Source organism: Halichoeres trimaculatus, unplaced genomic scaffold, assembly GCF_033239565.1.
Source record: "Halichoeres trimaculatus isolate MK-OKI-2021-1 unplaced genomic scaffold, fHalTri1.1 fHalTri1_scaffold_15, whole genome shotgun sequence".
Classification (NCBI taxonomy): Eukaryota; Metazoa; Chordata; class Actinopteri; order Labriformes; family Labridae; genus Halichoeres; species Halichoeres trimaculatus.
In genome coordinates this window covers 5,923,837-5,951,823 of record NW_027437193.1, presented here as the reverse complement: position 1 = coordinate 5,951,823, position 27,987 = coordinate 5,923,837, and the positions used below count along the sequence as shown (strand labels likewise).

The 27,987-nt window shown below is 38.0% G+C and overlaps 2 protein-coding genes across 5 annotated transcripts in view; one reads left to right on the top strand and one right to left on the bottom strand.

The window, feature by feature from the left end:
* LOC141803941 (apolipoprotein D-like) overlaps positions 1 to 17,853 on the bottom strand; it is a 337,954-nt gene extending 320,101 nt beyond the window's left edge. Inside the window, exon 1 of the mRNA XM_074688063.1 lies at positions 17,850 to 17,853. The gene's annotated coding sequence lies outside the window, so the exon portion shown is untranslated. The remainder of the gene's footprint in view (positions 1 to 17,849) is intronic.
* esyt2a (extended synaptotagmin-like protein 2a) overlaps positions 1 to 27,987 on the top strand; it is a 53,713-nt gene that overhangs the window by 525 nt on the left and 25,201 nt on the right. For all 4 annotated transcript variants that reach the window (XM_074688060.1, XM_074688059.1, XM_074688058.1 and 1 more), the window contains exons 2-7: positions 663 to 1,054; positions 18,089 to 18,130; positions 20,714 to 20,848; positions 21,398 to 21,474; positions 22,225 to 22,297; positions 26,039 to 26,128. In XM_074688060.1, the coding sequence (XP_074544161.1) occupies positions 671 to 1,054; positions 18,089 to 18,130; positions 20,714 to 20,848; positions 21,398 to 21,474; positions 22,225 to 22,297; positions 26,039 to 26,128 (801 nt within the window). In that variant the 5' untranslated portion in view covers positions 663 to 670. The remainder of the gene's footprint in view (positions 1 to 662; positions 1,055 to 18,088; positions 18,131 to 20,713; positions 20,849 to 21,397; positions 21,475 to 22,224; positions 22,298 to 26,038; positions 26,129 to 27,987) is intronic.

Here is a 27,987-nt window from a genome sequence, read left to right as displayed (position 1 = left end):
GAAACACAACTAAACAATTGTATACAGGTTTACTATATTGATGCCGAATGAGAGAAGACATCTCAGTGTCTCGTATTTTGTGGTATTTTTTGTTTTGTGGAGGCGTTATATGTCCCAAAAGTATAGTGATCTAAAAATGACATCTTTTTAGTGAGGTTTCGTTTTACGTGCTGTGACAGCGAGAACACCGGAATGACAGTTCTCCCTGCAGCCTGTGTACATAAAGCTAATGAAAACATGACTTTGAGTATCCTAAACAAATAAAGTTTTAATTATCTTTAAAATAGAGTTGTTAATGCTGTTCGGTGTCTTGTGGATTGGTTTAGCTATAGATAAGTAATTTGCATATTATTAACTTTTGACTGTGTGCCTGTTGAAGAGATGGTCCTACATAGGGCCTCTGGATAGGATCTCTGTTTCCCGTTTAAATGTTATAGATGTTTTAGGAGGTATTTACATGTTTAAAAAAACATCTTGCTAACATGTCATAGTTTGCTTGTACATTACAAGAACTACTCTGTAACTTAGTTTGTCATGCTTATAATTCCTTCCCTCAAACCTTGAAATCTTGCGGCCCGGGGGCTGTACTTTTAAGCTGCTCTGTGTGTCAAAACACAAAAGTTTGCTATTTAAACTATTTGCTGTTAAAAATGTGTTTCCAGGGGGAGAAATGACAAACAGGATGGAGGGTTCAACAGGACCAGGTTCCAGGGCTAATGGACCCATTGCAGCGCCCAGCAGCCCGGTGAGCTCCTCATTGGGTCCACCATTGTCCCCAGAAGAGCTGGAGGAAGAACAACAGTCGTCTCTCACAGATGTCACCCAAATGTGGATTCATTTTGCCAAGACATTTGCGATTATCTTCCCAATCTATGTCCTGGGATACTTTGAATTTAGCTTCAGCTGGGTTCTGATCGGACTAGCCGGGTTGTTCTACTGGAGGAAGAACTATGGCACTAATAAGGAGTACAGGATAAACCGTGCCTTAGCGTTCCTGGAGCATGAGGAAAAGGCAGTGAAACAAAACTTGCCAACTACTGAGCTGCCACCATGGGTAAGTCCCTCTAGCTTTACTACAGTTCCTGTGTTATCATTGTAGTATTTCTGCTTTGTAACTGGACTCCTTTTAGAACATCATCCCTCTGCCAACATCAAGTATTGGACGTCAACATAGACAGTTCAACTGCCAAAGTGTCTGACAAGGACTACTGCCTTGGCTGAAACTGATCCTCTTAATATTCTCATCCAACAAATATCAAATTTCTATCACTTTCCTACTGATTACTTCAAGATTGAACAGGCTATTTGTGAGTTTACTGCATTTAAAAATCAAATCACTGCCCTGTAATTGCCTTGTTTGGATTTGTGGGGAAGATTTCCAAACTCCTGGGTGATGAAACTGCACCAGGAACAGCAGCTGTGTGAGAAATACACGCTTGTTTCCCAAGAGGGTGGAAAAGTTATTGGTGGAAGAAGCCTTTCTCAGATACCGTTTTTGGCATCAAATAGACAGTTTGATACTCCAAACTACCTGGGAATTGGATGCTTTTTGTATGCTACATAGATATTTTGTGAATACAATCTATATTGGTTTTTAAAATAAGTTTATCACATGATCTATTAATGTTTTAACAAGGAGGGTGATGGTGAAGCAGAAGATAAAAAGTAGCATTAGCTCTGATGCTTCGATTTTTTCACAGGGCAGAACAAATTTGTTGCTGATTGGATTTCCATAGCTGCTTAATCGCTGTTAAAATCATAAATTGGAAAGCTATTTTCTAAGCAAAAAGCCTGACTTCTAAAGCAGAGTGTTTCAGCCTCACAAATAGTTCCATGTGAGTGCGTCTTAAGTTGATAAATTTCTTCTTTAATGATAAGGAAAGTTGGCCTTTTATTTCCTTTATATCAAGGATGAAACCCCTAAATTAAAAACATGACACTACCTTGTAAAACCAAGCATCATCTTCTGGTCAAACATAAAAACTGCAGTTCCTTGAGTGTCCACTGGAGGCAGGCTGCCAAAAGACCGCAAATGACATCCACACCCATTCAAAAAAGCTGATCTTGACAGCAAAATTAAACATGTTTACAGACAAATGATTTTGCCTTAAATGGCCGATTTTTTGTTTATTTATCAGGGTTAATGTTTTATGACTCAGTATATTTGAAAATTAACTTGCAAGGTTTTGCCAAACTAAGGGCATAGCTAACTTGACTCACATGCAGGCACAAGATAGTTATTAGCAAAGAGGCCAAATGCTTGTTTCAACTCAGTCTCTTTGACTCTTGAAATGTTAGCCAAAACTTTTTTGAAGTACTTGAAAGGTTTAAGAGGTGGGGCAAACTTTTGTCGAGATACTAGTGCAAAGTTTTGATGATTCATTGAAAAAAGTGCATAGGAAACTCAGAATAATTGATGATAATTGCACACCAGCTCCTGTTGTCTTCCAGTATCTGATCTGTGCCGAGCTCTTTCCGATATTTTCACTCCAGCCAACCACTCAAAGGAGTTGTAGTCTTCAATGAATAATTCACACCTGGCCTCTGAGCCCCCAGGGTTTCTCTGGGCTGGCACTCTTATAGAAGGAGGGACATGAAACCTGTTCTGATTTTCACTTTCTGGATCTGGCCCCTTGGTGTGGCTGCCTCTCTGTCACTGTGCAGGCAGGTTTCCCTGTGCCCTGATCAGAAACCATGAAGAGAGAAGACAGGCTGCACGCCTCCCACATTGCTGCCATTCTCTCTCTGTTTACTCATTCTCTGGTTATAACATGTGGCAACCCAAATTACTAGCTGCACGCATGCAAGGAATGGAGATTACCATTGGGTGTGTTTCAGAAGTATGTGAGCAAACAAATAACATTCAGAGTTGACTTTTTAAATGAGCTAATGTGGCACGTGTTGGTCGAGATTCACATGAGCTGTGTTTTCCAGAGAGTAGTGTAATGGATGGAAAGCTTCATTTTTGATACCTTTCAAAACCCCCAATACATTATATCTGCTGGATTACTTATGGTCAAAGAGCACAAGATCCATCTTTTGTGATGATTGTCAAACAACAAGATTTGAAAGAGTAACAGTTTTATGGTAGCTCCTTTTATGGAATTATACAATAATATGAGCTCAAACGGCTCTTTAATGATTTAAAACGGTATTTTTGGAAGCTCAAAATAGAAGTTGTTTGGTCAACTTGTAGAGTACAACACTGAAATGTATTAAGCAATGTAAATCTTCAATTTTCAAACCTCATATTTTAAGTTATCTAGGGACGCACCGACATGACACTTTTGGCTGATACAGATATCTGATATTAATATTGTTGCTCTGGCCGATAACCGATATTTACCAATATCAATATTGGTAAAAAAAAATTTAAAAAATAAACAAACAAAAAAACAATCTGAGATGATGTGTCAAGGTAGTTTAGAGAGAAAAAGCGGTGCGATCGTGAGAAAAAACGACCATGAAGAGGATCAAAGGATGGAGCGCCCGAGATGAACATGATGACAAAAAGTATGTTTTGTCTGTTTTTTGTATCAAAAACAGGAAGAAGGACATAAAAGAACTGAGTCCACTCTTCTTCGGTGGTTTTTGGTGTTTACGTGGTCATAGAAAACAATATTATTTGGGTCTTGAAAGATCGTTCAAGATGCTCTGAAAGTGCCGGTAGCTAATGAGTAAATATCGGTTGATACCGAGATGTTAAAAAAAAAAGAGAGAGACCAACCATGTCCGATACCAATATTGATACCGGGGGGCTGTTAACACCACAATGGTTTTAGGATAAAATGCCAACGTGTTGTTATGTTTTGGTCTCTTGCACACACAGAAACTTTTGAAAAAGGCCTCCAGAGTAGATTTTTCTGAAACGCTACTGCCACCGTTGACGTCATGCTCGGTTTCGCACACACAACAGGTCAACCGTACCGCTGTTACGAATGTCGTGGACTACCATGTTGTGCTTGTGCTGCTGAATCTGCTGACTTTCTTTCAACAAAATGAGCATCTGTAGCTCTACTTCTGCACTTAGCATTCACCAAAACACCAGATGATCGGCTCAACTCTACTCCAATGGAGATCTACCAAAAGCAACTTGGACAAGATAGTTATAGCCCCACCTACAGGTGCTATAACTACTCTCACTGTGTTTTGACAACGTTTTAGCGTTTTTGGATAAAACGCTGTTGTGTAAACGGGGCCTCAGATATGCTCTTCCCAGCTCTTCTGCTGGTGCCTGGATTGCAGGACAGGATCTGATTTCAAAATATCCATCCAACTGCATACTGGTTAAAAATTCAAATTAAAACATATGTTTTTACCAGTTTTTCAAATTTTGGTGCTGACAGACTCCAGCAGAAAGAGGGAGGACGTGCAGGACTGGGAATGTCCAAAGATAATTTGATGCGATGTGTGTGATCTGTATTCAAGTATTTGAGTAAAGTCTGGATTTTATCTAATCCCAGACTTGTGCAACAGACACAGCATCTCAGAGGCTCAGAGTGATAAGGATGCTTCTGTTATGCAATGATATTTTCGATGATGATGCAGTGAGAAGCTGAGTGGATGGCAGTGAGCCAGGCAGACCCAAACACAGCCTCCTCCCATCATCACTTCCATTATCACACAGACCTTGAGAAACTCAGTGCTCAGCAACAACGCAGACAGCTTCGCAGCAAGCAGAGACGATGCTGCAGAGCAGCTGTCGTGTTTGTTGTGTTTGTGAGTCAGCGAGCTTATCTTTTCTCTTTGTGTCGTCTTTTTCAACACGTCTGTGTCACTGAGGCTTAAACCTACGACCGAGCGGCTAATAACATTTGAATGTGTAAACCAAACAGTGATGAGTGGCAGCTCATTGTTTGTTTGATTAAAGGGAAACAGAGGATCCAGTGAAAGGCTGGCACAGGATAAATGTGTCTCTGATAAGCAGCCAAACAGTCAGCTGTGAACTTTGACTCCTGAAAGACACTCAGACACTTACAGTCTGCACTCAAGATACTCTATCAACGTCACCTCTATCACACTGACCTCAAAACCCAGTGATTAGGAGCTGATAGATAGTGTCTCAGTCATCATCAGCCACTGTCAGGAGCTTTTTTAGTACAACTGTGACTTACTTCTCTATATGTAAAGGTCATTGGTTTCATATTACATAACTTAAAGAGTGAAATTAGACAAAGGTTTTGGTAGATTAACTTGTTTATTTTAATTATGAGCGTTCTGGTTTTGATCTTATTTGGGATAAGACATTTACATGCACACAGAAAAACCTTTCTAAATTAATTTTCCTCTCGTGATTAATACTTGTATCTCAGTTTATGACCACTGCATGTGATGTTGTGCAATACGAACAGAAAATGAGTTGACTGTGTTTTATTGCTGGTGGTGTAGATATGGCGCATTCACCTCATGTGCACCAGAAGTAGGTTTTAAAATGAAATATCAAAAAACATCCTTGAGGGAAAGATGTGGATATTTTTGCTGTCTTTACTCCTTTATTAGTGGATGGTCCACAGACAAAGTCTTGTTTCTCTACATTTTTTAAAGATCAGCCGAGGGATGCACAATGTTATCGGCACATTATCAGCATCGGCTGATATTGGCTTAAAAATAAAATATCAGCTATCGACCAACACACCAAATTCCGCCCATATAATATATTGATAATATAATGGGCTGAAGCTGCAAATATTTATAATGTTTTTATGGTTTTGTTTGCACAGTTTAGATTGAGTAGTCCCATATTTGGCCCCTGTTTTAAGTTAAACTTGAATTTAAGCAGCAATCTGTAAGGTACATGTATTTGACTCATGTAGGCACATTTACCAAAGTTAGGACCGGTTCATGTTGAAAATCAATAAGAAATGTTTTAATCCAACGATATCGCCTTTGTGCTTAATGATTCCCTTATCGATTCTTTACAATGTGCCAGAGCCGCTGGGCCTTACGTCGACTAGTCTGCTGCAGCTATCTTAGCTTAGCAGTTTGATAGTTTCCCAAGAAAACTCTGATTCAGGATTTTCAGCTTGAAGTTTTACTCAAAAACTGACTTCATAAAGAAATGTACGTTACTCTCTCTCAGGAGATTCATATTCAGTACATTTGAAATGGTATAAATCACCTTATTTACCAAAATAACAAAATAGCGCAAGCTTTTTCCTAACGTTTATGGGAAACTGCATTGATATGCTAGCAGTTAGCATACATCAGTATAACGTCATCAACTCTTTGTAAAAAATACTGAGAATTTCATATGTAAAAAGCTAACAGGCTAATGAAAGGCTCATGGCTGACTTCATAACTACGGAAAGCTTCCAAACAACTTAAACTATTGCTATAACCACTTTGAGACACTAGATGGCCTGCTTGAATTATTCATATATTACAACACAGTACATCAACTTCACATTGTGTGTAATTTTTACCTCTTTCTGTACAATTATGCTCAGAAATTATGACACAGAAAACCTGTAAAGCTACTTTTTGTACCTAAAAAATTCACAACAGAAATCGATAAGGGAATAGATAAAGAATCAGATCGATGAGCAGAATTCATAAAGGCATCGGTATTGACAAAATCTTATCAATTCCCATCCCTAACCAAAGTAAATCATTTTATTCGTTTGGGGTTGAGTTGCTGTACAGTTGCACTTCTTATATGTTCTCTGTGAAAAGAGGTTATGTTTACTGACTGTTAATTGTGGAATTGGCATTAATTTTCTTTGGTTGTGGGTAATGATTTGACTTTCTCAGGAGGAGCATCATCAAGCTTACAAGTAGGATTTCTCTTTTGGATTTTTTTGTCTGAAAGTAATTTTCATATATAAATTTTAAGTTTCAAGTATATATTTTTGTGATTTTGTACAAGAAATGAAACAGATGATCTCTGCAGTTATGTGCGCAGAAAAAATATCGGAATCGGCTAAATGAGTAGTTGAATATTGACATACCAGATATCGGCAAAATTCCAAAATCGAACAAACAGTTACCGCATTAAACCCTAGACACATTCATCCATACTGAAATAATCATACATGTAGGCCAACCAAGAGCTTCATGCTTCAAACTTAAGATGCAACTGATTTCTTACACAAATTTTCTCCTTTCCTTTTAGATTTATGTTTTAAACAATGCCTTATTTTAATTTTTTTAAAGATTTCCATATTTCAGTTATATGTCAGTGCAAACATACAGCATACAGAGAGACATTCAGTGCTTGATACACTCTGGCTAAAAATCCACTAAAATGAACCTAATCTGCAAAATACTGGCAAAAAAGAAGTGAAAATGGATTTTGGTCCAAACCCTGTCGTCTTCCTGGCTCATCTCTCAGAGAAATGTTTCCAGAATGAGGTTTGATAGTCAGTGTGGGCAGCAGCTCAGAGTTAACAGGCCAAGAGCGCCTGAGGTAATAATGTAGTTTTATTTTAGTCATAACACACTTCTCTGCTCAGTGATCGACTCACAGAAAGATGCTTCTGTCAGTGTTTCTTTGCAGAAGCAGATAATGTTTCAGTCTGTTCACGAGCGTATGAAGTCACATCACCGAGTTTAACCCGCAGCCATGAGTCATAAAATCACTTGACACATATAGAACACTCAACACTGTGTATGTTTTTAAGTCAGTGTTGTAATAATTCCTTTTTTTGACTTGAACTTATTCTCGTGTCATCACTGTTTCCTGTCACCACAAATGTGCAGTCTCATGGCAAAGGAAGTTCTTCACACAAGACACTGAAATAACTATGACAAAGGTCAACAGAACAACTTAATTAAAATGTTTGAAAAACAGTAAATGCTTTAAAAGTATGAAAACAGCAAAACTGAAAGGTTATGATGAGGAAATGTAAGCTGAGAAGTGACACAGTCTGACCATGGAGTTCCAGCAGACCTAACTTTTTCTGTAGTTTCAGATGTTTGGGGCATAAAAACCAAACGCTTTTTCTCCATATTTGGTTCTGGCTCTGCGGACACAAGCCTGACAGCCTGAGTGGTCTAGCTTTTTCGTGTCATCGTTAGGGATGGGTACCTTTCACATTTAAAACCATACGGTACCGATGCCTGGTACCCGGCAATCGGTACCAGTACTCGACAGTACCAATTTTCTGTACTTTTTTGGCAATTTTTCTAATAATATATATATATTTTTTTAATTTAACATATTTTTTCTTCACTATATAAACTTGCAATGCTGTGTTTATGTCCAGTATGGAAAATTGCCTACTCTTCCACTCCCTCAAAGTCACAAGGATGCATTTAGGTACCTTTACATGGTACCGTTGGATTTCATGTACCCAGTGCTTTTGACAGAATTCGGTCGGTACCTTTAAAAGTACCTAATTTGGTTCCCATCTCTAGCCATGGTTCCCAAATTTGGGGGTTTGGGACCCCCTGAAGGGCCCTAAGTCTCTGATGGGGACGTCGCAACCTGCAAGAAAATAAAAAGTAGAATTACTTAAACCTGCAAATATTATCCAGTATTGTAAAAAAAGGATAGGCGAGTACTGGTATTGAGTATCAGGCCGGTACCAGCCTTTTCTTGAGGTATTGGTACTCTTGACAGCTGCCGATATTAGCAGCCGACACTCGAGGCAAAAAAATCGTACGTTGAGCAAGTTGTCCTTACCAGTAGTTGGTGCTATTTGCTGCGGTTTGGCACCACAGCAAATATGAGTCGGCATGAATGAACCATGAAGAGTTAGCAGTTAAACTGTTTTATTTTGCACTTCAATTTATTTTAAAATTTCTTAAACCCTGGCAGTTGTTACTTTTGCACTTTTGTTAATGTTTGTTAATTTGTTGTTTGTGTTTCATTTTGGACTTAATGTCAGAGTGACTGTGCTGTCTTTGTTCAAAATGATCCATCACTGTGAATTAAAATTTGATGTTTCAAAAGTACTAATGGTATCAGTACTTGGTATTGATGAGTACCCAAGACGGGGTACTCCTCCTTGCATTGGTCTGAAAAATAGTGGTATCGAACATCCCTTGTTAAAAATATTCAAAATTTCAGATAAACCCACACTATTCAGTAACTTAGTGCCATGACCCTTAAGGAAATGAAGCTGTTCCTCGTCCTTTTGAAATCCAGAGAAGTATTTCAGCGTTCTGATCGGCCTTCAAATTCTTGCAAACGACTTTGAGCAACATTAATCAATGGGGGGTCTCCAGTCTGTGGCAGTTTCTTAGGAGGTTGTAGATGTTAAAGTGTAACCAGGACAATAAGGTTATCTTCGGGGACAGGTAACATTCAGGGCATGATGGGTAATGGTGCAACAGCATTGGGATTTGGGTTAATAAACTAAGAGTGTGGACGTTTTACAGTGGCTGCAGGAGATAAACACCTCGGGTTAGTCTAGTACAACAGCATTCCTCTTGAACTTGAAACCAATACTTCAGCTGTCGGAAGTCTGAGTGTCACAGTGTCTGAAGTGAACGTCAACACATCCTTCTGTCTCGGCAGCAGAGGATGTGAGGGGTTATGGGACAAAATAACCAAATAGTTTGTTTGAAGCTTTTGAAGAATTTTCTGACTTTTTGTTGAGTTTTTTTTTTTTGCTTTTACAGAAACTTAACTTTACTGGTCAGAAACACAGGGACAGATTTAGGAGACAAAGCTCCTGTATAATCAGATTCAGGGGCGTTTAAGTCTAGTTTGTGACAGGATGTGTGCAGTAGGGGGTGGCCTCACTAAACCCCTGACTTGGTCATATTCTTACTCAAGTTTTAAACCCTCACCCTGTGAAACCTCTCTAGTAGCTGTGAGTGGCTTTTAAGCATCTCACCCTAGTGTGAATCCTCAGTTCGACCTCTGACTGACGCAGGAGATTTGGTGTACTGTCTCTTTAAGGCTCTACCTCCCTTATGTGATGTGATGTCACAAATTTTCCAAGAAGAAAAAGCTGCGCCAAAGTTAGTGTTCAGATACTGACTCACCTCACCCTAAGAAACACATTTTTTGTCTTTTATTAAAATGTTTTCTCATGGAATAAATCAAGTGGGAAGTAAAGAAAGTTTGTCATTGTCTCCTATTGATTCACACTAGTTGAAGCTCCCCCTTCTGGTTATAAGAGTAAACGCAACAAGATTGGTTTCACTTTTATAACTTTGAATCCACATCCACTTCTAACACTGCTAAGTTGTTTAGGTCAGAGAATTAAATCAAAAGACATTATTTATGATGAAATGCAGCTAGTAATTGAAAAACAAAGAAATGTAGTGCGTTACTGCAGCATGTGGTGTGTTTTACTCCATTTTATTCTCCTGTTTTCTAATCTCCTATCGTTTGGATTTGACAATAATTAAGTAAAAAGCTCACAAACCATAAAAAAGAGTGGTATCTGATCGAGAATATCATGTTTTTATGAAGCTTTGAAACCTTCAGATGAATAATGTAGAAGATCGAGTTGGAGGTGTGTGGCCTCAGTGGGCAGTTCCTGGGTGTGGATGTGATGATGTAATTGTGCGAGTATGAAGCTTTGTGGTGCTGTAAACAACATCCGGCTGTGCCCAGACAAACCCTCGGCCTGAAAGTTTAACTGGTAAAATGTTGTTGGTCTCTGTTATCATAACCCTTCAAATAGCAGAGATGAAGTTTGTACAGCCGTGGTGTAACAGTCTCTCTCCCTCCGTCAGTTTCTGTTTGCCTCCACCTTCTCCTCCCTCTCCTCGGTCTCTGTGTTCTCATATGACTCTGGCTGGGTGGGGCTTCACCCGTGCCTTTTGAAGTGCTACAGGGCGGGGCTCTGCTTCACAGCTCAGTATGGAAACAATGCGGAGGAACAGTCAGGCCTTGTGCTGCTCTGAACTGCTCTCACAGACAGTCTCAAAACGTTTGGTTTTCTTTTCATGCTGAATTCAAACACAAGGTTTTTAATACTATTTGTTTGATATGTTGCTAGCTGTAATCCTTGTTAGGTGTCTACATCTACCAAACAGCAAAGAATGACTTGTTTTACTGAAAACCACAGCATTAAAGTTTATCCAAAAACCAAACTGTTGCTGATTTAAGCTTAAAATACTCTTTAGGGAGCTTGCATGAGTCATCTCTATTTCCCAAACTTTCCCCTGGACTTCTTTGTATTGTAATGTGACACTACTTTAGGTCTTGTAGGTCTGGGAAATAGATCCTTTCCTCATGAAAAACTTTTGGGTTATGTAATTTTTGCGAGCATCTATGGTCAGATATTTCTACAAAACCAATTTCTTGGTTATTTAAACTGAAACTGAAAGTCTGTCCCACTAGTAAAATGGTCAACAAACAACTGACTGTCAAAATTTAGTCTTAAAACTGTTTCTAGACAGTCTCAGTTTCACTGTAGATGGTAAGACACTAAAAGGCTTCACTTTAGCCCGCTGTAGTGGTGAAAACCTGTAAAAGAAACCCATTTTCTTATTTTTTTTTTTTACATCAATTCAAGAGTCTCAAAAACTGTCTCTAAAAAGTCTCAGTTTCACTGTAAATGTTAAGTTACAGGGAGAATACACTATTGCTGAAGTCACCAAAATTTCAACTCTTAAAACAGTCATACTTACTGGTGGGTCTCAGTTTCACTATAAATGATAAGTAAAGCTTTTCTCTGGCTTACTTTAAGGGTTAAAATCTGAAAAAATACTCCAGTGTCTTATTCTATACACTAATCAACAAGTCTTAAAACTGTTTCTGTAAGGTCTCAGTTTCCCTGTAGATGGTATGACACAAAGAGGCCTCATCTTTACTGTTAATTAGTAACACAGAGGCTTCACTGTGGCCTAATTTGGCACCAAAACCTGATAAACAAATACATTTTCTTATTTTTCCACAGCAAGTCTCAGAAAATGTCTCTGACAGGTCTCTGTTTCACTTTAGATGCTGAGTTACAGAGAGGCTACACTCTTGCTCAAGTCACCAAAATGTCAACTCTGAAAACAGTCACTGTTATTTCTTAGTTTATTAAATCTCAGGGAAAGTGCCTCATTCATCCGTTTTCTGGTAGATCTCAGTTTCAATGTATGTGTTTAATATTATATATATATAATATTTATATATATTATATATATATACACAGAGGTTTCACACTTGTTTACTTTACCAAGATAATAGGCTGACAAATTAATGATTTTCGGGTTTATCACGTTACCGTAGCAGAACTGGCTGGTTGATTACTGGTGGGTCTCAGTTTCACTGTAAAAGAAAAGTAAGCTTCTCTCTGGCTTACTTCAGGGGTTATAAATCAGAAAAAAAATACCCTTTTTTATTCACTAATCTATAAGGCTTCTGGAAGGTCTCAGTTTCCCTGTAGATGGTAAGACACAAAGAGGCCCCACTTTAGCAGAGAAACCTGAGAAAGAAACCAATTTTCTCGTGTTTTTCTGCAACCAAAAAGTACAGAGGCTTTGCTGTGGCCTACTTTGGCACCAAAACCTGATAAAGAAACCAATTTTCTTATTTTACACATCAAGAGTCTCAGAAACTTTCTCTGACAGGTCTCAGTTTCACTGTAGATGATGAGTTAAAGAGAGGCTACTCTCTTGCTTAAGTTGCCAAAATAATAGTGTAAAAAGTGAATACTATTATTTCCTGGCTCAGTACATTCAAGGTGCAGAGTGTGATCGTCCATTCTGGTGGGTCTCAGTTTCACTGTTAGCATGAAGTGCACAGAGGCTTCACTGTGGCTTCTTTGCGCGATATAAACTTTAATAGAAGACTAGTATTCGCATGTTTTTTGCAATTAACATGTCTCACATTTGATACAAAGCCATTCTGATTAAAGTTTATATAAAAAAGTTCAGGCTTGGTCAGGAGAAGAAAAAAAACTGTAAAAAGCCCTTTCTAATTATTAAATTGAGGTCACATAGATCATTTCTGTTACATTTTATGGATTTAAGACACATTGTTGATTTTCTTTGCAAGAAATCAGATCACTTAAGTTGATTTTTTCATTTAGAACAGGTTGTCAGCTGCACATGCCTGTTGATATCTGTTCATAAATATAAATAAATTGTCCTCAGATTGCCATTGATGGAAGCCAGCCTGTCATTCAGGACTAAAGTGAACATAGATTTCCTCGACTGCAGCTCCTGTCTGCAGTTTATCCTCCTCACATCCTCCTGAGCTCACCTCTCCTCTGTCTGAGCCTATATATAGACATCAGCAAGGAGAAACCGTCTCGTCATTTGGGTCTCCTCTTTCTGCTCCTTTCAACGCCTTCTACAGACGCTGATTGAACAGGTCCCCTAGATGTTGTAATATCCCCCTGTGGAGGAGAATCACCGTCCTTTGGCTGACTTTCCATCAGAATACGATGACAGGAAACATTCATAATGCTGCTGGAAATGCAGGTTTCTTTTTCATTTGTCTGTTGAGTTTTTTATTGAATGAATTCCAGCGCTTGTCACCAGCTTTATTAATCCTCTCCACACCTCTCTCTTGCTCTCATACACACATGCTTTGTATGGGGGGTGTGGCTAAGGGTGGCTAGGATTTCCACACAGCTGTTACATAGTTGGACTGTGAGACTCACGCGTTTGATGTGCCGTGACACAAAGCAGCACACACACACACATTCTCGACATAGAGGGATGCCCCAGTCCTTACTGACCTGTGCTGGAGTTTCATTTAACAGAGACACACAATGAAAAACAGGCTAAATGAAGGAAACCACTTTGTCTGACATCTTCCTTTCTTCTGCAGTTTTAGTTACCACAAGTATTTCTGGAGATGATCGATGTTTGTGCTGAATCTGATTTTCTTGTTGCTTTTGTAGGTCGTATTCTGGCATTCAGGAGAGAAGAGAGTTGTTCACTTTTTAATAACAACCCCATTTCCAAAACAGTTTGGATGCTATGGCAGGGGCTACAAAAACACTAAAACTTGTGCAGTGGAAAAAAGGGTGTAATGGAAATACTATAATATTAAGATACGATACACATCACAATATCACAATATGGTGATACATTGGGATATTCTACACAGTTAACCAAGAAAAAATAGAGATGATGTTAATCTAAATCACACACTATTAATCAAAGTTGAAAGGACAAATTAAGTGAAAACTATTTGATTGAAAACAACTTTTCTATTTTGTTGTTAAAATACTGAAAGTCAAATGTAGAGTTATATACATTCAAGTTTGTCACTTAAACTACTGTGACATTAAACTAATGTTGCCAAGAAATTATTGGGTGATAGACGCGGTCAGTTGGTGAAACTGATAAATGTCAATTGGTGTAACCAATATTTTTCATACACTGCAAAAAACTGAATCTTATCAAGTGTTTTTGTCTTATTTTGAGAAGAAAATTTCTTCTTCAACTTAATGTGAGCCACATTCACATGACCAGCCCAGAAAAATGTCTAATTACAAGTGACTCAAAGACAAAAACGAGGTCTGAATTGCTTGCAACAAGAAAAAAAAATCTGCCAATGGAACAAGGGAAAAGTTACGAGGGGTGGGAAAAAATTGTAATACAATACATCGATGATTTTTTGTTTAGCAATATGAAAATAGGGATTTTTTGTCAAAGTTCAATGTTTTTTTTTTCCAATTCAAATTCTACATTTCAGTCTTTGTTTCTAAACTGAATTGTAAAAAAGTTACCACCTTTCTCCAGCAGAGGGCGAAATGTATCTCTCTGACTCACATGATGTGTATTTTATGGGAAAATATGGCTCCTGATACAGTCTTTAGACATTTTCATCATCATTTAACTTTTTCACTTAGTGTGGTGTTAAATAAGCAAACTAAAAATCGTAATCTAATCGGCACCCCAAAAATCGTAACAGAATCGAATCCTGATACTAGCATATTGTCTCAGCCCTAAAAGTTACTTGTATTGAAAACATTATTCTAGTTTTAAGCAAATTTTCTTTTTCTATTGGCAATTTTTTTTTTACTTGTTACAAGCCATTCAGACCTCATTTTTTCTTTAAATAACTTGAAACAAGACATTTTTCTGGACTTATAACTTCAATATGGCTTGTATTGAGTATAATAATACAGTTTTCACTAAAAATAAGACAAAAACACTTGATAAGATTTCAGTTTTTTGCAGCTTATATGAATCTGATGTTGCATAAAAGTTAAGTTGTATTTTACATCCAACTTGGCTAAAATGTAAACTTTTATTTCTAAAAAAAATCCATATTGTATCAGAGGTCAAAGTATCGTGATACATCACTGTATCAATATTTTTTTACACCTCTATTAGCTGGTGTGTTAGCCACCAATAATGAGCTTTTTACCTCAGTCATTGTTTTTCGTCCTTCAAGAGAAGACAAAGTAACTGCAGCTGCATGTTTTATGAGTACAGATGAGTCATTGTTTCCACACTTTATTCCTTAGTGTTGCTTTGATATTGATGAAGCTGAAACAGATGCAGCTGACGGCGCTGTACCACAGAGAAAAACAGAGACTGTGGATACTCTGTGTGTACCACCTTTAAAAAAATCTGTTTTCTCTGTGTGAACTCAGGCGATAAATGATTTGTTTTTAATTTACATGTTGAGGTACATCCCTTTAACCTTGTTCTGTCTGTCCTCTGGACGTGACTTGGAAGTAATAATAATAAATGATGTAACTTTGGTGCTATTTACCGCACCACATATGCATTCCCATGAATCTGTTATTGAAACTGCAATAACATCCATACATGAGATATACTTAGTGCAGATAGACGCTCTGCAGTCTGTGTGACAGAAATAGAAATTAACACCCCTCAGAGTCACCACGTGGCACTGACATGTTTCCCTAGCTTGTTTATGTTTGCAGCACACGGTTGCGTGTATACAATGACTGTTTGGTATGTATTTCCTGGATGGCTTCATGTGTCGCACATGGACACATGAGCCATGTTTGTATTTGACAGAGTGACCTTACGTTGTGGTGGATTGCTGTGAGTGTACGCCAGAAAAGAAACACTATCCTCAAGTGTGGAGTTACAAGGTTTTGGCCTCGAAAATACTTCAAATTGTGGAGTGAATTATCTTAAGTTGTCATTGAAAACATTTACTTAGTGAAGTTCATCCACAATTTTTTTTGATCTAAAAAAGGCAACTGGACTTCATGGAAGATTTCAACCATTTCTACCAACTCCCAATTGCCCTTTTCTGATCAAGCTTTTGAATTGTCATGACCTGGGTGAGGCAGGTAGTCAGCACTCTCACACCAGCACTTACAGTAAGACCTCTGTGGGATATCATCCATTAAACAACAGAAAGGCATACCTGCACTTTGTGGGATAAAAGAAAACACATTAGTCATTGTTTTTTAGCTTTGCCAGCGTCATTAGTCTGAAATATCACAACAGCTATTAGATGAATTATTAACAACATTTTTCTGCAGACGGTCATGGGTTCCAAATTGATGTGTCTTCATATCTTGTTTATTTTGTGGACTTCTGGCTCATGTGTTACCAGTAAGACATTGCACAGTTGTCCAAAACTACAGGAACTGCATTTCTTAGGGTACTGAAAAGTGAAGCCAATGTGCCAGTACAAGAAATTGTAGTACCCCAAATGTCCACTTGAGGCTGACTCCAAAAGCAGAGGAAGACCCATTCACGACTATGTTAAAAACATGCTCAGTGTAAAACAGACGTATCTCAGTGACATGACCCAGTGGATCTCAGAAATGCTTTCCAAAATCAAAAACAACTAGCTATTGCATATTTTATCAATTATTGTAAAAGTATTTAAAAAAAATAAGACAGATTTTTTTGGTTTTTCAAATTTCTGTGTTGAAGACTAAGCCAGGATAAAAACAGTATCTGTGGCAGCAGATTCAGGAAACACAGCAAGTGAGCATATGGGTTGTCTAATTTTCCACTGAGTAGCTAAATTTGGTATCAAAAGCCTTTTTTTCATTTGTTTTTGTCTGGCTTTGATTGGCCTTTTTATATAATCCCATTGCGGGATCACCAACCAAGGGTCACCAACCTTTTTGAGACTGAGGGCTATCTCACGGGAAGTGAGTGGCACGAAGGGCTACTTGTCTGATAAAAACGTTCTCAACACAATTGCACAGATCACTCTTTAATAACATTAATCATAGTAGAATCAGTAAAACTCTGCGAAGAGACTGCTCATAAGTCAATGGTAATTATTTTACGATTATTACTAATGATTTACAGAACAATGATGGTAGGAAGGAGCACCATTGTGACGAGTGCTGTTTTTTGGAACGTGCCTCGCGGGCACCTTAAGCACCCAGGTGTCCACAGGCACCACGTTGGTGACCCCTGATATAGACAGTGAAAAAAATGGACGTCATCTTGCTCGGCTCAAAGTCGGCACAAAAACTGCTCCCCCTGGTGGCTGGCTGCAGTATAGGTAAAAAAAATCTGGCTCCCAACTCATTCCAGATGGGCTGTGGTCAAACTTTAAAAAATTAATACACCTAATAGAAATGTTTCTCACATCGGATTGTTGTGGTGATTTGAAGATATTATTTGGCTGCAGTGTATTCAAGTCCTCTTTTTTCTGAAAAGTTTACTTTTCATTAGTTATGAGAGGTTAAAAAGAGGCTTTACATCACGTTTAATGATGATCGACAACTGCCATTCTTGTGTTTTTTTGGGGGATTGTAAAATATGTCAGGAGGTAGAGTCAAGAAGAGATTTAACATCCAGTTCTCCCAGAATCTCTCACAGTCTCTACTGTGCAGACTCTGGCTGCACAACTGCTCCAATGATGGCGCCTGTGACGGGGGAAATTTGGCTTCAAAACCGTACAACGGTGAATGGCAAGGCCACGCTGCCCACTCTATACACAGTCTATGCTCTAGCACTTGTAGTTTGAGGAGTTTCGAGGGCTGAAAAGTTTGAGAATCCCTTCGGTTCTGGAAGACCAGCATTAATGGTCGCCATATTGGAAATACGGACTCAACTTTGATTTTGTCAGATTTGTGCAAAAAGATACAAAACAAATTCACAAATAAAATGTTGAATTCAGTAGAGGACTCATTTTAAGGGCTTCATATCCTTTTCCCACAAGAGCTTGGTTCATCAGACAAACAGAAAACTGGAGGGAAATTTAACCTAAGTTACTGATGATGGTGGTTTAAAACATTTTAATAATGATTTTGACTCTCTTCTTTCTCCTTTATCATTTCAGGTCCATTATCCAGATGTGGAGAGAGTAGAATGGCTGAATAAGGTAAAAACACACTCACATCCATCTCCCTTCTTCTTGCTCTGTCCACTGGTTTGCTCTGTGTCAGGAGCTGTAAGCTTGTTAGCAAGCAGAGACAGACAGGTAGGGTTTATAAATAGGATCTGAATCTGGAGCTCTGCAAGACCCTGACCCAGTGCTGCAACATCCTCCGAGAGAGGGGGAGGAAATGTGAAGGAGGGAGTGAAAGCCTGAGATTTTATTATAACCTTCATTTATTCACTGAACACTTCCGAAGCCAAGTTTCTTTTTCTTCTCAAAGAAAGAAAAATGAAAGACTGAAGTCAAGAATTTACAAGTGACAGCAAAGATTAAGAATTATGTATTTAAACGACACAACACTGAATTAAAATTAAACCCTGACTTGATTTCCCCTGGAGCAGTTTGTGACAGAGCCTGAGGGCCTTGACAGAAATAGAAAGAGAGCTACATCCAGGAAGAGCACCACTTAGCGAAAATGTACAGATGGACTTCCAGGAAGGAGTAAATGGATTTAGATGGACCAGGAAAGAGATAGTTTTTATTTCCAGTATTAAAAGTATGTCTAATAGCTACACTCCTGGGGCATTGTTTTCATATTTTCCAACCCCAAAGTTTGAAAAGGTTAAATCTACGTTTTAAGCTCTTTCTCAACCCAAACAGCTCAGAAACGTCTCTCTTAAAGTATCATGAATAATGGTTAGAAATAAAATTACTCCCTCAGTTTCACACACACATGGATTTATGCTGTCTCCTCATCTCCTCTCACAGCCCGTAAAAATTCTTCAAAGTTTTTTCTGAGTCACTGAGCAGCAGATTTCACGCTCCGGGAAGAGAAACACTTTGAACTTGCAGCCCTTGCAAAACTGTATGAAGCATATTAGCAGATGAAAGAAAGTTCTGGTTATTATTCTCCAGTTTTATTACGTTAGAGCTGTTCTCTGATAAGAGGGCACATGGGTCAGGTTAGAAATAGAAAAAGAGGTGTGGACGCTTGTTTCATGTATAAGGCCTGACCGATACTGGATTTCAGAGGTCAACCCCAATATTTATATAAATGAGTTGATGTTTGTTTGTTATGAGGAGACAAATGATGAACGTTAAAGCCATTTGTGAAATAAATAGTCAAAAAAGGTCAAGAATAGGGATGGGCATTTCAAGCTAAAGAGCTATTCAATATTTGCTCCTAACTATTTGACGATTATTCGAAGAACGCCCCCGCCACTGCCCATATACACAAACCTGCCAACATTACACTTTGACAAAGATTAGGGATGCACCGATGCAACTTTTCTGGTCCCGATACTGATACCTGGGCTTTGGGTATCGACCAATACCGATCCTGATCTGATACCAGTGCTAAATAATAACCTGCATGCTCTACTGTGGGATAAGACTGGTAATGTTTTGAGTAAAAGACAAAAATGAGTACATATGGAATTACTGAAATCCTGTACCTTATAGTCTAAATCATAGTTCAGTAGAGATGAGTACCTTTTACATTTGAAATGATATGGTACCAATGCCCAGTACCTGGCAATCGATACCGGTACTCAATGGTACCAATTTTGGGTACTTTTTTGTGTTTATGTGGTAAAAATATCAATTTGTTTAGTAGTAAAATATAAAAAAAAATTTCAAATTAACATATTTATTCTTTAGGATATAACCTTGCAATGCTATGTTCATGTCCAGCATGGAAAATTGCCTACTCTTTCACTCCCCCACAGTTACAAGGATGCATTTAGGTACCTGAACATGGTACCTTTTGATTTTATGTGAATCAGTACTAGGTAGTTTTGCCAGAATTCGATAGGTACCTACAAAAGTACCTAATGCGGTACCCATCCAGCTTTAAGGGGCTGGATTGGCGCTGATATTCAATACGAGGATAAGTTACGATCTGCTCGTCGATTATCAAACTTACTTGTTCCGGTGATGAAGCCGAATGCTGACTGTTGATCTGTGGACAGCACCACACTTTCTGCTCTTACATGGCGTGCATAGCTGATGATGACTTGTGATATGCCAGACTAACCTTGCAGAGTTTGCACTGTGGCTCATTTTCGTTTAAAGAGTTTCCCAAATCAATATTTGAGCGTCTCCTCGTTCTTGTTTTGGCTGTAAATCCTCCATCCTGTTGACTCTTGGTCTGGCTCTGTTTGTTATGTCAGGTTGTTGCTGTAGTCAAGTTAAATACGATGTGGTTTTGACTTGTTTTTTTTTTTTTTTTAAAGTCATTGGGCATTTTAGACGGTTTCCGTGCACAACTTCCTGTCCTGCATAACCTGCTTTTTGTGAAATTGACGTGTAACAGCTCTGGTATCCTGCATTACACTGCAACCTGCTGCAGACAGGACAAAGCAATCGTCACATGTTTTGATATTAATGACTATTCGAATATTGTAAATTAATTGCCCATCCCTAGTAGAGAAAAAAGGACATAACCAATGTCACAAAGCACCGAAAAGCAAGTTTACAGCTTGATCTGAAAACAGCTCCTAGCTGCTTCAGACACTGTTGAAAATGGACCAGATACTCCCGTCTGACATTCTCTTTCTCTCCGTCTCTCCCCCTTTCTTTTTCCAGACGGTCAAACAGATGTGGCCGTTCATCTGCCAGTTTGTGGAAAAGCTGTTCAGAGACACCATCGAGCCGGCGGTGAAGGGCGCCAACCCTCATCTCAGCTCCTTCTGCTTCACCAAGATCGACATGGGCGATAAGGTGAGGAGACACCTGCACAGTGACGATTAGATTCACACACAAAAATAACTGAAAATAAACTAAGTTCAAATATAAGGTCAAAGGATTTTAATCTAAAGGAGACTAATGCTGAGGTCAGATTACAGCAGCTTTTTGGTCAGTGCATCAGGAGGTGATCCTTACCTTCATATCACAGAGTGTGAATCCCCTCACGAAAGAAAAATATATTGCAGCATATTGGAAAATATCATATTATGTATTAGGTAATATATTCCCATGAATGAGAATTAGTATTTATATTTTCCAATATATTGCAATATATGGAAAGTGGCAATTATTTGTATATTTTGCAATATATTGCAATATATTTCATGAATATATAATATTTTGTATATGTGCCCTCAATATATTATTCCATGTATATCATAATATATCAATAATATATTACAATACATTTAAAAAATATATTGGTACATATATTTTTCTTTCGTAAGGGTCTAAATCTGTAACCCAGAGTTTTTTCAGACCTAGAATGATTTGTTCACTTTGATCTGTTTTGTGTTTCTGCAGCCGCTGAGAGTGAACGGAGTGAAAGTTTACACAGAGAATGTGGATAAGAGGCAGGTCATCATGGACCTGCAGGTCAGGTAAACAGCAAACTCCAATCTCATTCCTGTTTTCTTTAGGATTCATTTTGGTCTTATAATGTCCAAAAAAATCAATGACCGAAAACTAACTGCCTCCGTTTTATAAATATGGGGTTAAAAAGTGCAAGTAGTCACAAATGCACTGTTTATCAACTGAAGTCTGAGGCTGTTTCAAATATATTAAAAAATGATAATAATAATAATAATAATAATAATAATAATAATAATAATAATAATAATAATAATAATAATAATAATGATAATAATTATTATTATTATTATACACTCAGTAAGAAAAAGAAAGAAGGTAATTTGAGGCAGTTAAAAACAAACAAAAAATAGGATAGCAAATATAAAAGTATGAAATTATAAAGACGTTAAAATAATAAATAATAAAGTAATAATGATATTAAAGCAAAGATAAATTAGAATAACACACTTCAGCTAAAGATAAAACAAAAGGCCTGAAATTGTATCAGTGAAAGGATTAAAAGTGAAACAAAGGTGAGTCATAGATTAGATAAAACCTGAATAAAAGTATTTAACTACATTAATATGTTAACATAACACAACATAGAAGAAGTACATAAATGAGCATGGACTTAAAAGTAGTGGGAGATAAAAGACAAGAGAAAAGCCAAAAAAAAACCAGTAAAGCCAAAATAAGATAAAGATAAAAACAAAAGAAAATGAATATCTTGTCTTAACATTAAACCTCTCGTTACATTTTTTGTCCTTGCTTCCCTCCAGCTTCGTCGGGAACACAGAGATCGACGTTGACATCAAGAAATACTACTGCAGAGCTGGAATCAAAAGCATACAGGTAGGGCTGCAGCATGGCGGGGCTTTTTCCTCTTGAGTCAGTTTTAATCATGCTTTTTTCCTGTGTCCCAGCATAATTATAGAAAAGGGAATAGGGGGATTAGATTTCATCTTTAATCAAGTTTTTCTTCTGATTTTCAAAGAGACAACAGCAGCTCGCTTTTCTTTTCATCCAGTATTTGCAAAGTTAATCCAGCGTTTTTTTAAACGGCACAGATGGAACAGATTGAATAATCAGAGATGCTGTGCATCAACGAGACAAACCTTAAGACCCAGTCGAGGCAAAGTCGAGTGGGCTGAGTGACACATATATAAATGCTGATATGTATATTTTACAAGAATTGAAATCAATTCAACCAATTTCACACTGGAAAAATGGAAATCTTATCAAGGGATTTTGTCTTATTTTCAGTAAAAAAAAAAAATTTTTAGACTCAATATGAGCTACATTCACCTGACCAGCCCAGAAAAATGTCTTATTACAAGTTATTTAGAGATGAAAATGGGGTCTGAATTGCCTGTTACATGTTAAAAAAATCTGCCAATAAGACATTATTCTAGTTTGAACCAAATTTTCAAGCAAGTTTTTCTTTTTCCATTGGCAGATTATTTTATTTTACAAGCAATTCAGACCCAATTTTTTCTTTCAATAACTTAGAGCAAGACAATTTTTCTGGACTAATAAGTTGAATATGGCTCATATCTACTATGCCGTATTAGGGCCACTAAATAAAACAAATAAATAAATAAATTTCGAGTTTCTAAAGATGAGGCTGTCAATTCGGTCCATCTTGCAATGAAGTACATAACAACCTACACATTCGAAACCACATATAAAACTTTGTGAAATTGGAATTTACTGGTCTATTAAGTCTAGAAATTGCGACTTTGTATGCTTGTAAGTTTTTGAGTTCAGTAAGTCGTAAACTTGTGACTTTATAAACTCAAAAATGTTTTTTTTTTATTTCTGTAAGTGGCCCTAATACGCGGTTGTACATATTGAGTATAATTAGACAAATTTTACTTGAAATAAGACAAAAACACTTGATAAGATTTCAGTTTTTTGCAGTGCAGTCAACAAAAATGGAGGAGCACAGTGTTTGAGTTCAATGCCATCCATGTCACCCTGACATCCTCTCTTCCATTAAAGTGAACAGGAAAATAAAATAAGAGAAAGCAACAAAAACACTAAAATACACAGAAACTTAGTGCTTCTGTTCCACAGTTGAAACCATAACAACACAGCACTTTTTGACATGTGTGCCCCTAACGTTGGAAACCTCCTCCTCTGACCCTGACCTCTGCGTTCGTTCGTGACCCCTTCACGGACACTTTTTACATAATGTGTTGACTCAGCAGCTGATAGAAGAGACGTTATCCTCCCTGATGTTGGCGCAGGATCAGGACATGTTTGCTGTTCAGAGATCAGAGGAAAAGTGAGAGGAGGGAGAAAGATTTACAGAAAGAAAAGGCGAAGCTTACGAGTCAATATTTGCCTTTGTGTTTGGCTTAGGTTTTACTGCTGTGGCATGCTGCTCTGTGCGAGCACTTTTTATGGCCTGCTGAAGAACTAAGGAGCTCAGACGGGGAAGGTTTCAGCTTATAACTTAGGATGAGTCATTTTCTAGGAGAAAGGATTTTATGAAATGTCAAACTGCATCACTTTCTAAAACAGAGGGCTTCTTCTTCCTCTTCTGTAAACTCTTCTGTAAAATGGCTTCAGATAAATTATCTGCTGCGAATGATTTAGAAAGCCTCCAGTGTCAGGCAGCTTACAGGAGGGGATAAACAAAACACTATCTTCAATCTTTCCACTGAACTCACTCTGATGAGCAAAATGTTGGTATTTGATTACTCAGAGTGAGCTACGACCAAATTTGGTGGTGCAGACGGGGAGTCTACATATCTGAGGTTTGAGTCACTGCAGCCTCTGAGGAAGCAGCGTCCTTAATAAACATAATAAGCTCTCAGGGGAAATGTCCACTTTTTCTCAGGAATAATAAACCCTTCAGTCAGATTTACAGTAAGAAAAACTTTGATTTGCACCGTTTCTTCTGCTGATTTCTCAGTATCTTTGTCCTGTTTTGAGGATCCCTGTGAGTCTTGGCATCAACCAAAAATTTGCATCCCAGCATTTCACACCTGCTGATATCACAGGAGACATCCAAATTAGCTTTTGGTGTTTTTGAAAGCTACAGAGCTTTAAAAAAAACCACACGGCCACAACACATACCTTCACCAAAGCAGAGTTAAATCTTCCTCGTATGCAAATCTGCTCGACGTCTCAATGCACAGTATGTAAAACTCCCAGAGCTGAACACCCTTAAAGTGCCAACATGTTGAACTGAAAAGTCTTTGCATCTAACTTCTTAACATTTTACTACAAAGTTTTTTATTTTTCTGCACAGACTCCGGTACACTGATGGTTTGAATGGATAAAATTTGTATCTAAGTGTTGTGATGAACAGATTATGAAGGTTTCCAAGTCATCTAAACCTAAATGATGACAGCACTGTCGCTCTGTCAAGACTTGCTGTGTTTTTTCTTCGTTAGCATCCGGCTGATCACAGTCCTTCAACATAAAACTATCATTTTTAATCTGCATGTGTTATTTAATTTAATGTAATGAAAGGATTTCAAAATCCAGCATTTGCTGCAAGGAAATTGATGATGTTTTTCAATGCAAATTAAAAAAAAACAGCTGGAAGAACATCTCTCGGCTTGTGAGGTTTAATCTCTCAGATTAAAAAAAACGAGTGGGTTTTATCATCTACAGTTCATATAGTCATTAAACGATTCAGAGAATCTTGAATAATCTCTGTATGAAAGGAATGAGGAGCAGCACAGCATCAAAAACAGACACTACTCAGTAGTGGAAGTCACCGCATGAGTTCAAAATCATTTCCAAAATCCATTGTCTGGGAGCACAGTTCATCAGTGCACTCACAAATGTTGGTTAAGACATTTGAATTATGGGAAAATGATAACCTTGCAGAGCAGATGGACCTGCCTGATCCAGTTTCTGGAATCCTGCTGATCCATCATCCACGCTCCATTGACTAACAAATTCACTCGGCTAAATTCTGACCAGCCCAATTAGGGATGAGAGGCGATCACTAAGAGAAACTTTCAGTCCGTTAAAAATACCATGAAGAGGTATTGAAAAATTTTAAAAAAGAAGTAAATCTCAAAGATCTATAGTAGAGTAAAGATTTTTGAGAACTTATTCTTGATATCTAACCAACTCAAATATGGACACAAAAATAAGGTCTTTACACTTAATCCCTCTTTGCTGAAAGTCAAATTTTTAACTTTATTTTCATGCCCACATTGTTGGACATGCCCCCGTGTCCTAACGGCGGGGCTAAAACTATCATTCATTTGTTGTTCTCCTCTGTCAAGTTTTGATCTGTGAGACCCAGCCTCATCAGGCCCGGGCAGAAACAGTTGATGTGATTCATTTCCCTTTCCCTGGTACTTTTTTGACTTTTTCATAACTATGAAGGCCATAAAGATCATCCACTTAATGTGTTGCAGAAGTTTCATTGCCTTTTCTTCTCCATGAATCAGTGTAGTTTGGTGAAACCATGACAGAAACTTCTATTTTTACTGATCAAAATCAATGACTGGTTTGAAGAATTGATAATACTTTCAGATGAATAGGCTTTGGTTGATAAAATGATATAGGCAGTTTATTGAGAGGTTTAGTGCCTGATCGCTAACGTTTTGTTTCTCTCTTCAGCTTCATGGAACGATGAGGGTGGTGATGGAGCCTCTGCTGGGGGACATGCCTCTGATCGGGGCCTTGTCCGTCTTTTTCCTCAAGAAACCAGTGAGTACTTTGACCTTTGACCTCCACTTCTCCACTTTAGAGCATCTCCTCCAAGATACTCAAGAGCCTACTTAGAGATGATAACCAGCTGCATTAAATTTTACAATGAATTTGTATCAGACTGAAAATACTAAATATCTTCACCGTGGGCAATCAATGCTAATTAAAAGATACTCACAGGATTTTATTCATAGCTGTACAGGCTGACTAAATAACAGTGTTTTTCCACTTGAGTCTTCCTGAACTCTTCCTCTATTAGTGCATTCCTCCTCTCTAACTGCTGTCTTCCTTCCTGCGCCTCAGCAGATTTTATCGTACAGATTCAGGGTTTGATATCTGTCACTGTCAACATAATAAATGATGAAAAGGCCCAAGCAGAGAGATGTGATCGTCCTATTTTCTCTAGAATTTGTTTATTCTTGTTTAAATAAGGGAAGCATCAGCTATGAGATACAGCACAGTTTCCCTGAGGGTCTTGTTTTGAAGTCTTGAATGAGTTCAGCAGCAGACGTTTTCCTTTACAACCTGTCTCGATTTGCTTCAGTTGTACCGAGCTGACTTGTAACCACGGCTCATTGTTCTGGTGCATTGTTTTCCAGTGATGTCAGTGGATTCACATACCAGTCATTGTTGCCTTTTTGGCTGGAAGCAACAGTTTGATGTTTAGACAAAGAGGAGTTCATTATCTTTACATGAAGAATGTTTCTTTCTGTGAAAAGATCTGGATGTGTTTGGTATGTTTCTATGGTTTCATGAGAACTTGATCTGGTTATGGTTTGAAGTCAAGGTCTGGGTTGTGTTGTAATCAGTAGTCTGGATCCTGTTAACAAAAGAATGTGCACTAAGCATTCCCATTTGCTAAGACTGAAATGAAACAAAATAAGCTATAATGCTATATTTAACCTTGCTATACCTTTTGAATTTTATTTTCTTCTCACCTTGGACTGTAGCTCCTCCTGGTCACTGCTTCCAGATTTTTAACAGGCATACAAAAACATTACCAATACTTCCCTCATCTGGCAGCTCGTCAGCTTTGAAACTCACGTCATTTTACTCCTTGTTGCCTGATTAATTTACAAAATAGGTAAAAAATTGTTTTTGTGGGTTTTTTGCGTTCCTGCAGATACTAAGGCCTTGTTTACATGACAGCATTTCATCTGAAAATGCTAAAACGCAGTCAAAAAAACCTGTGCTTTCAAGGAAACGCCGAAGGACTGAAAACGCTGTAGTAAGCATGCCAGGCCTGTAGTCGGTGCTATAACTGTCTTGTCCAGAAGCCGCTTTTGGGAGATCACCACAGAAGTAGAGTTGGCTGGTCATCTGGTGTATTAGAGAATACTAAGTTCAAAAGTGGAGCAAAAGATGCTCATTTTGTTGAAAGACAGTCACAGATTCAGCAGATTGGGCAGCACAAGCGCAACATGGTAGTCCGCGATGATTGTAAAAATGGTACTGTTTGTATGTGTGAAATAGTTGTTTTACAATCACTCTGTTGTTATGAATTTATCTTTTGCATTCCTAAAAAATAAGTTTGACATCAGTTTTCTGGCCAAAAAAATAAAATTGTATTGTTTTATCTTATGTAACGTATTTGTGGTGACAGTTGTGGCTTTTTGAAAAGTTCACTTTTTGCTGTTTTTAATCCTCTTCCTGTGCCACTCTGGCTGAACGGCGTTGTGGTCCACTGTGCTCTACATCTCGAGAGCTAACTAGGCCACAGAAACATACTCCCACTCCTTTTCTGTCAGACACAAACGCACGCCAGCGGTCACACACCCACATATACATTTGATTTTATGAAATTAGTCACACATCCCTGCCGACAGCTTCTGCTGTTTAATCTTGTCTCAGGACACATT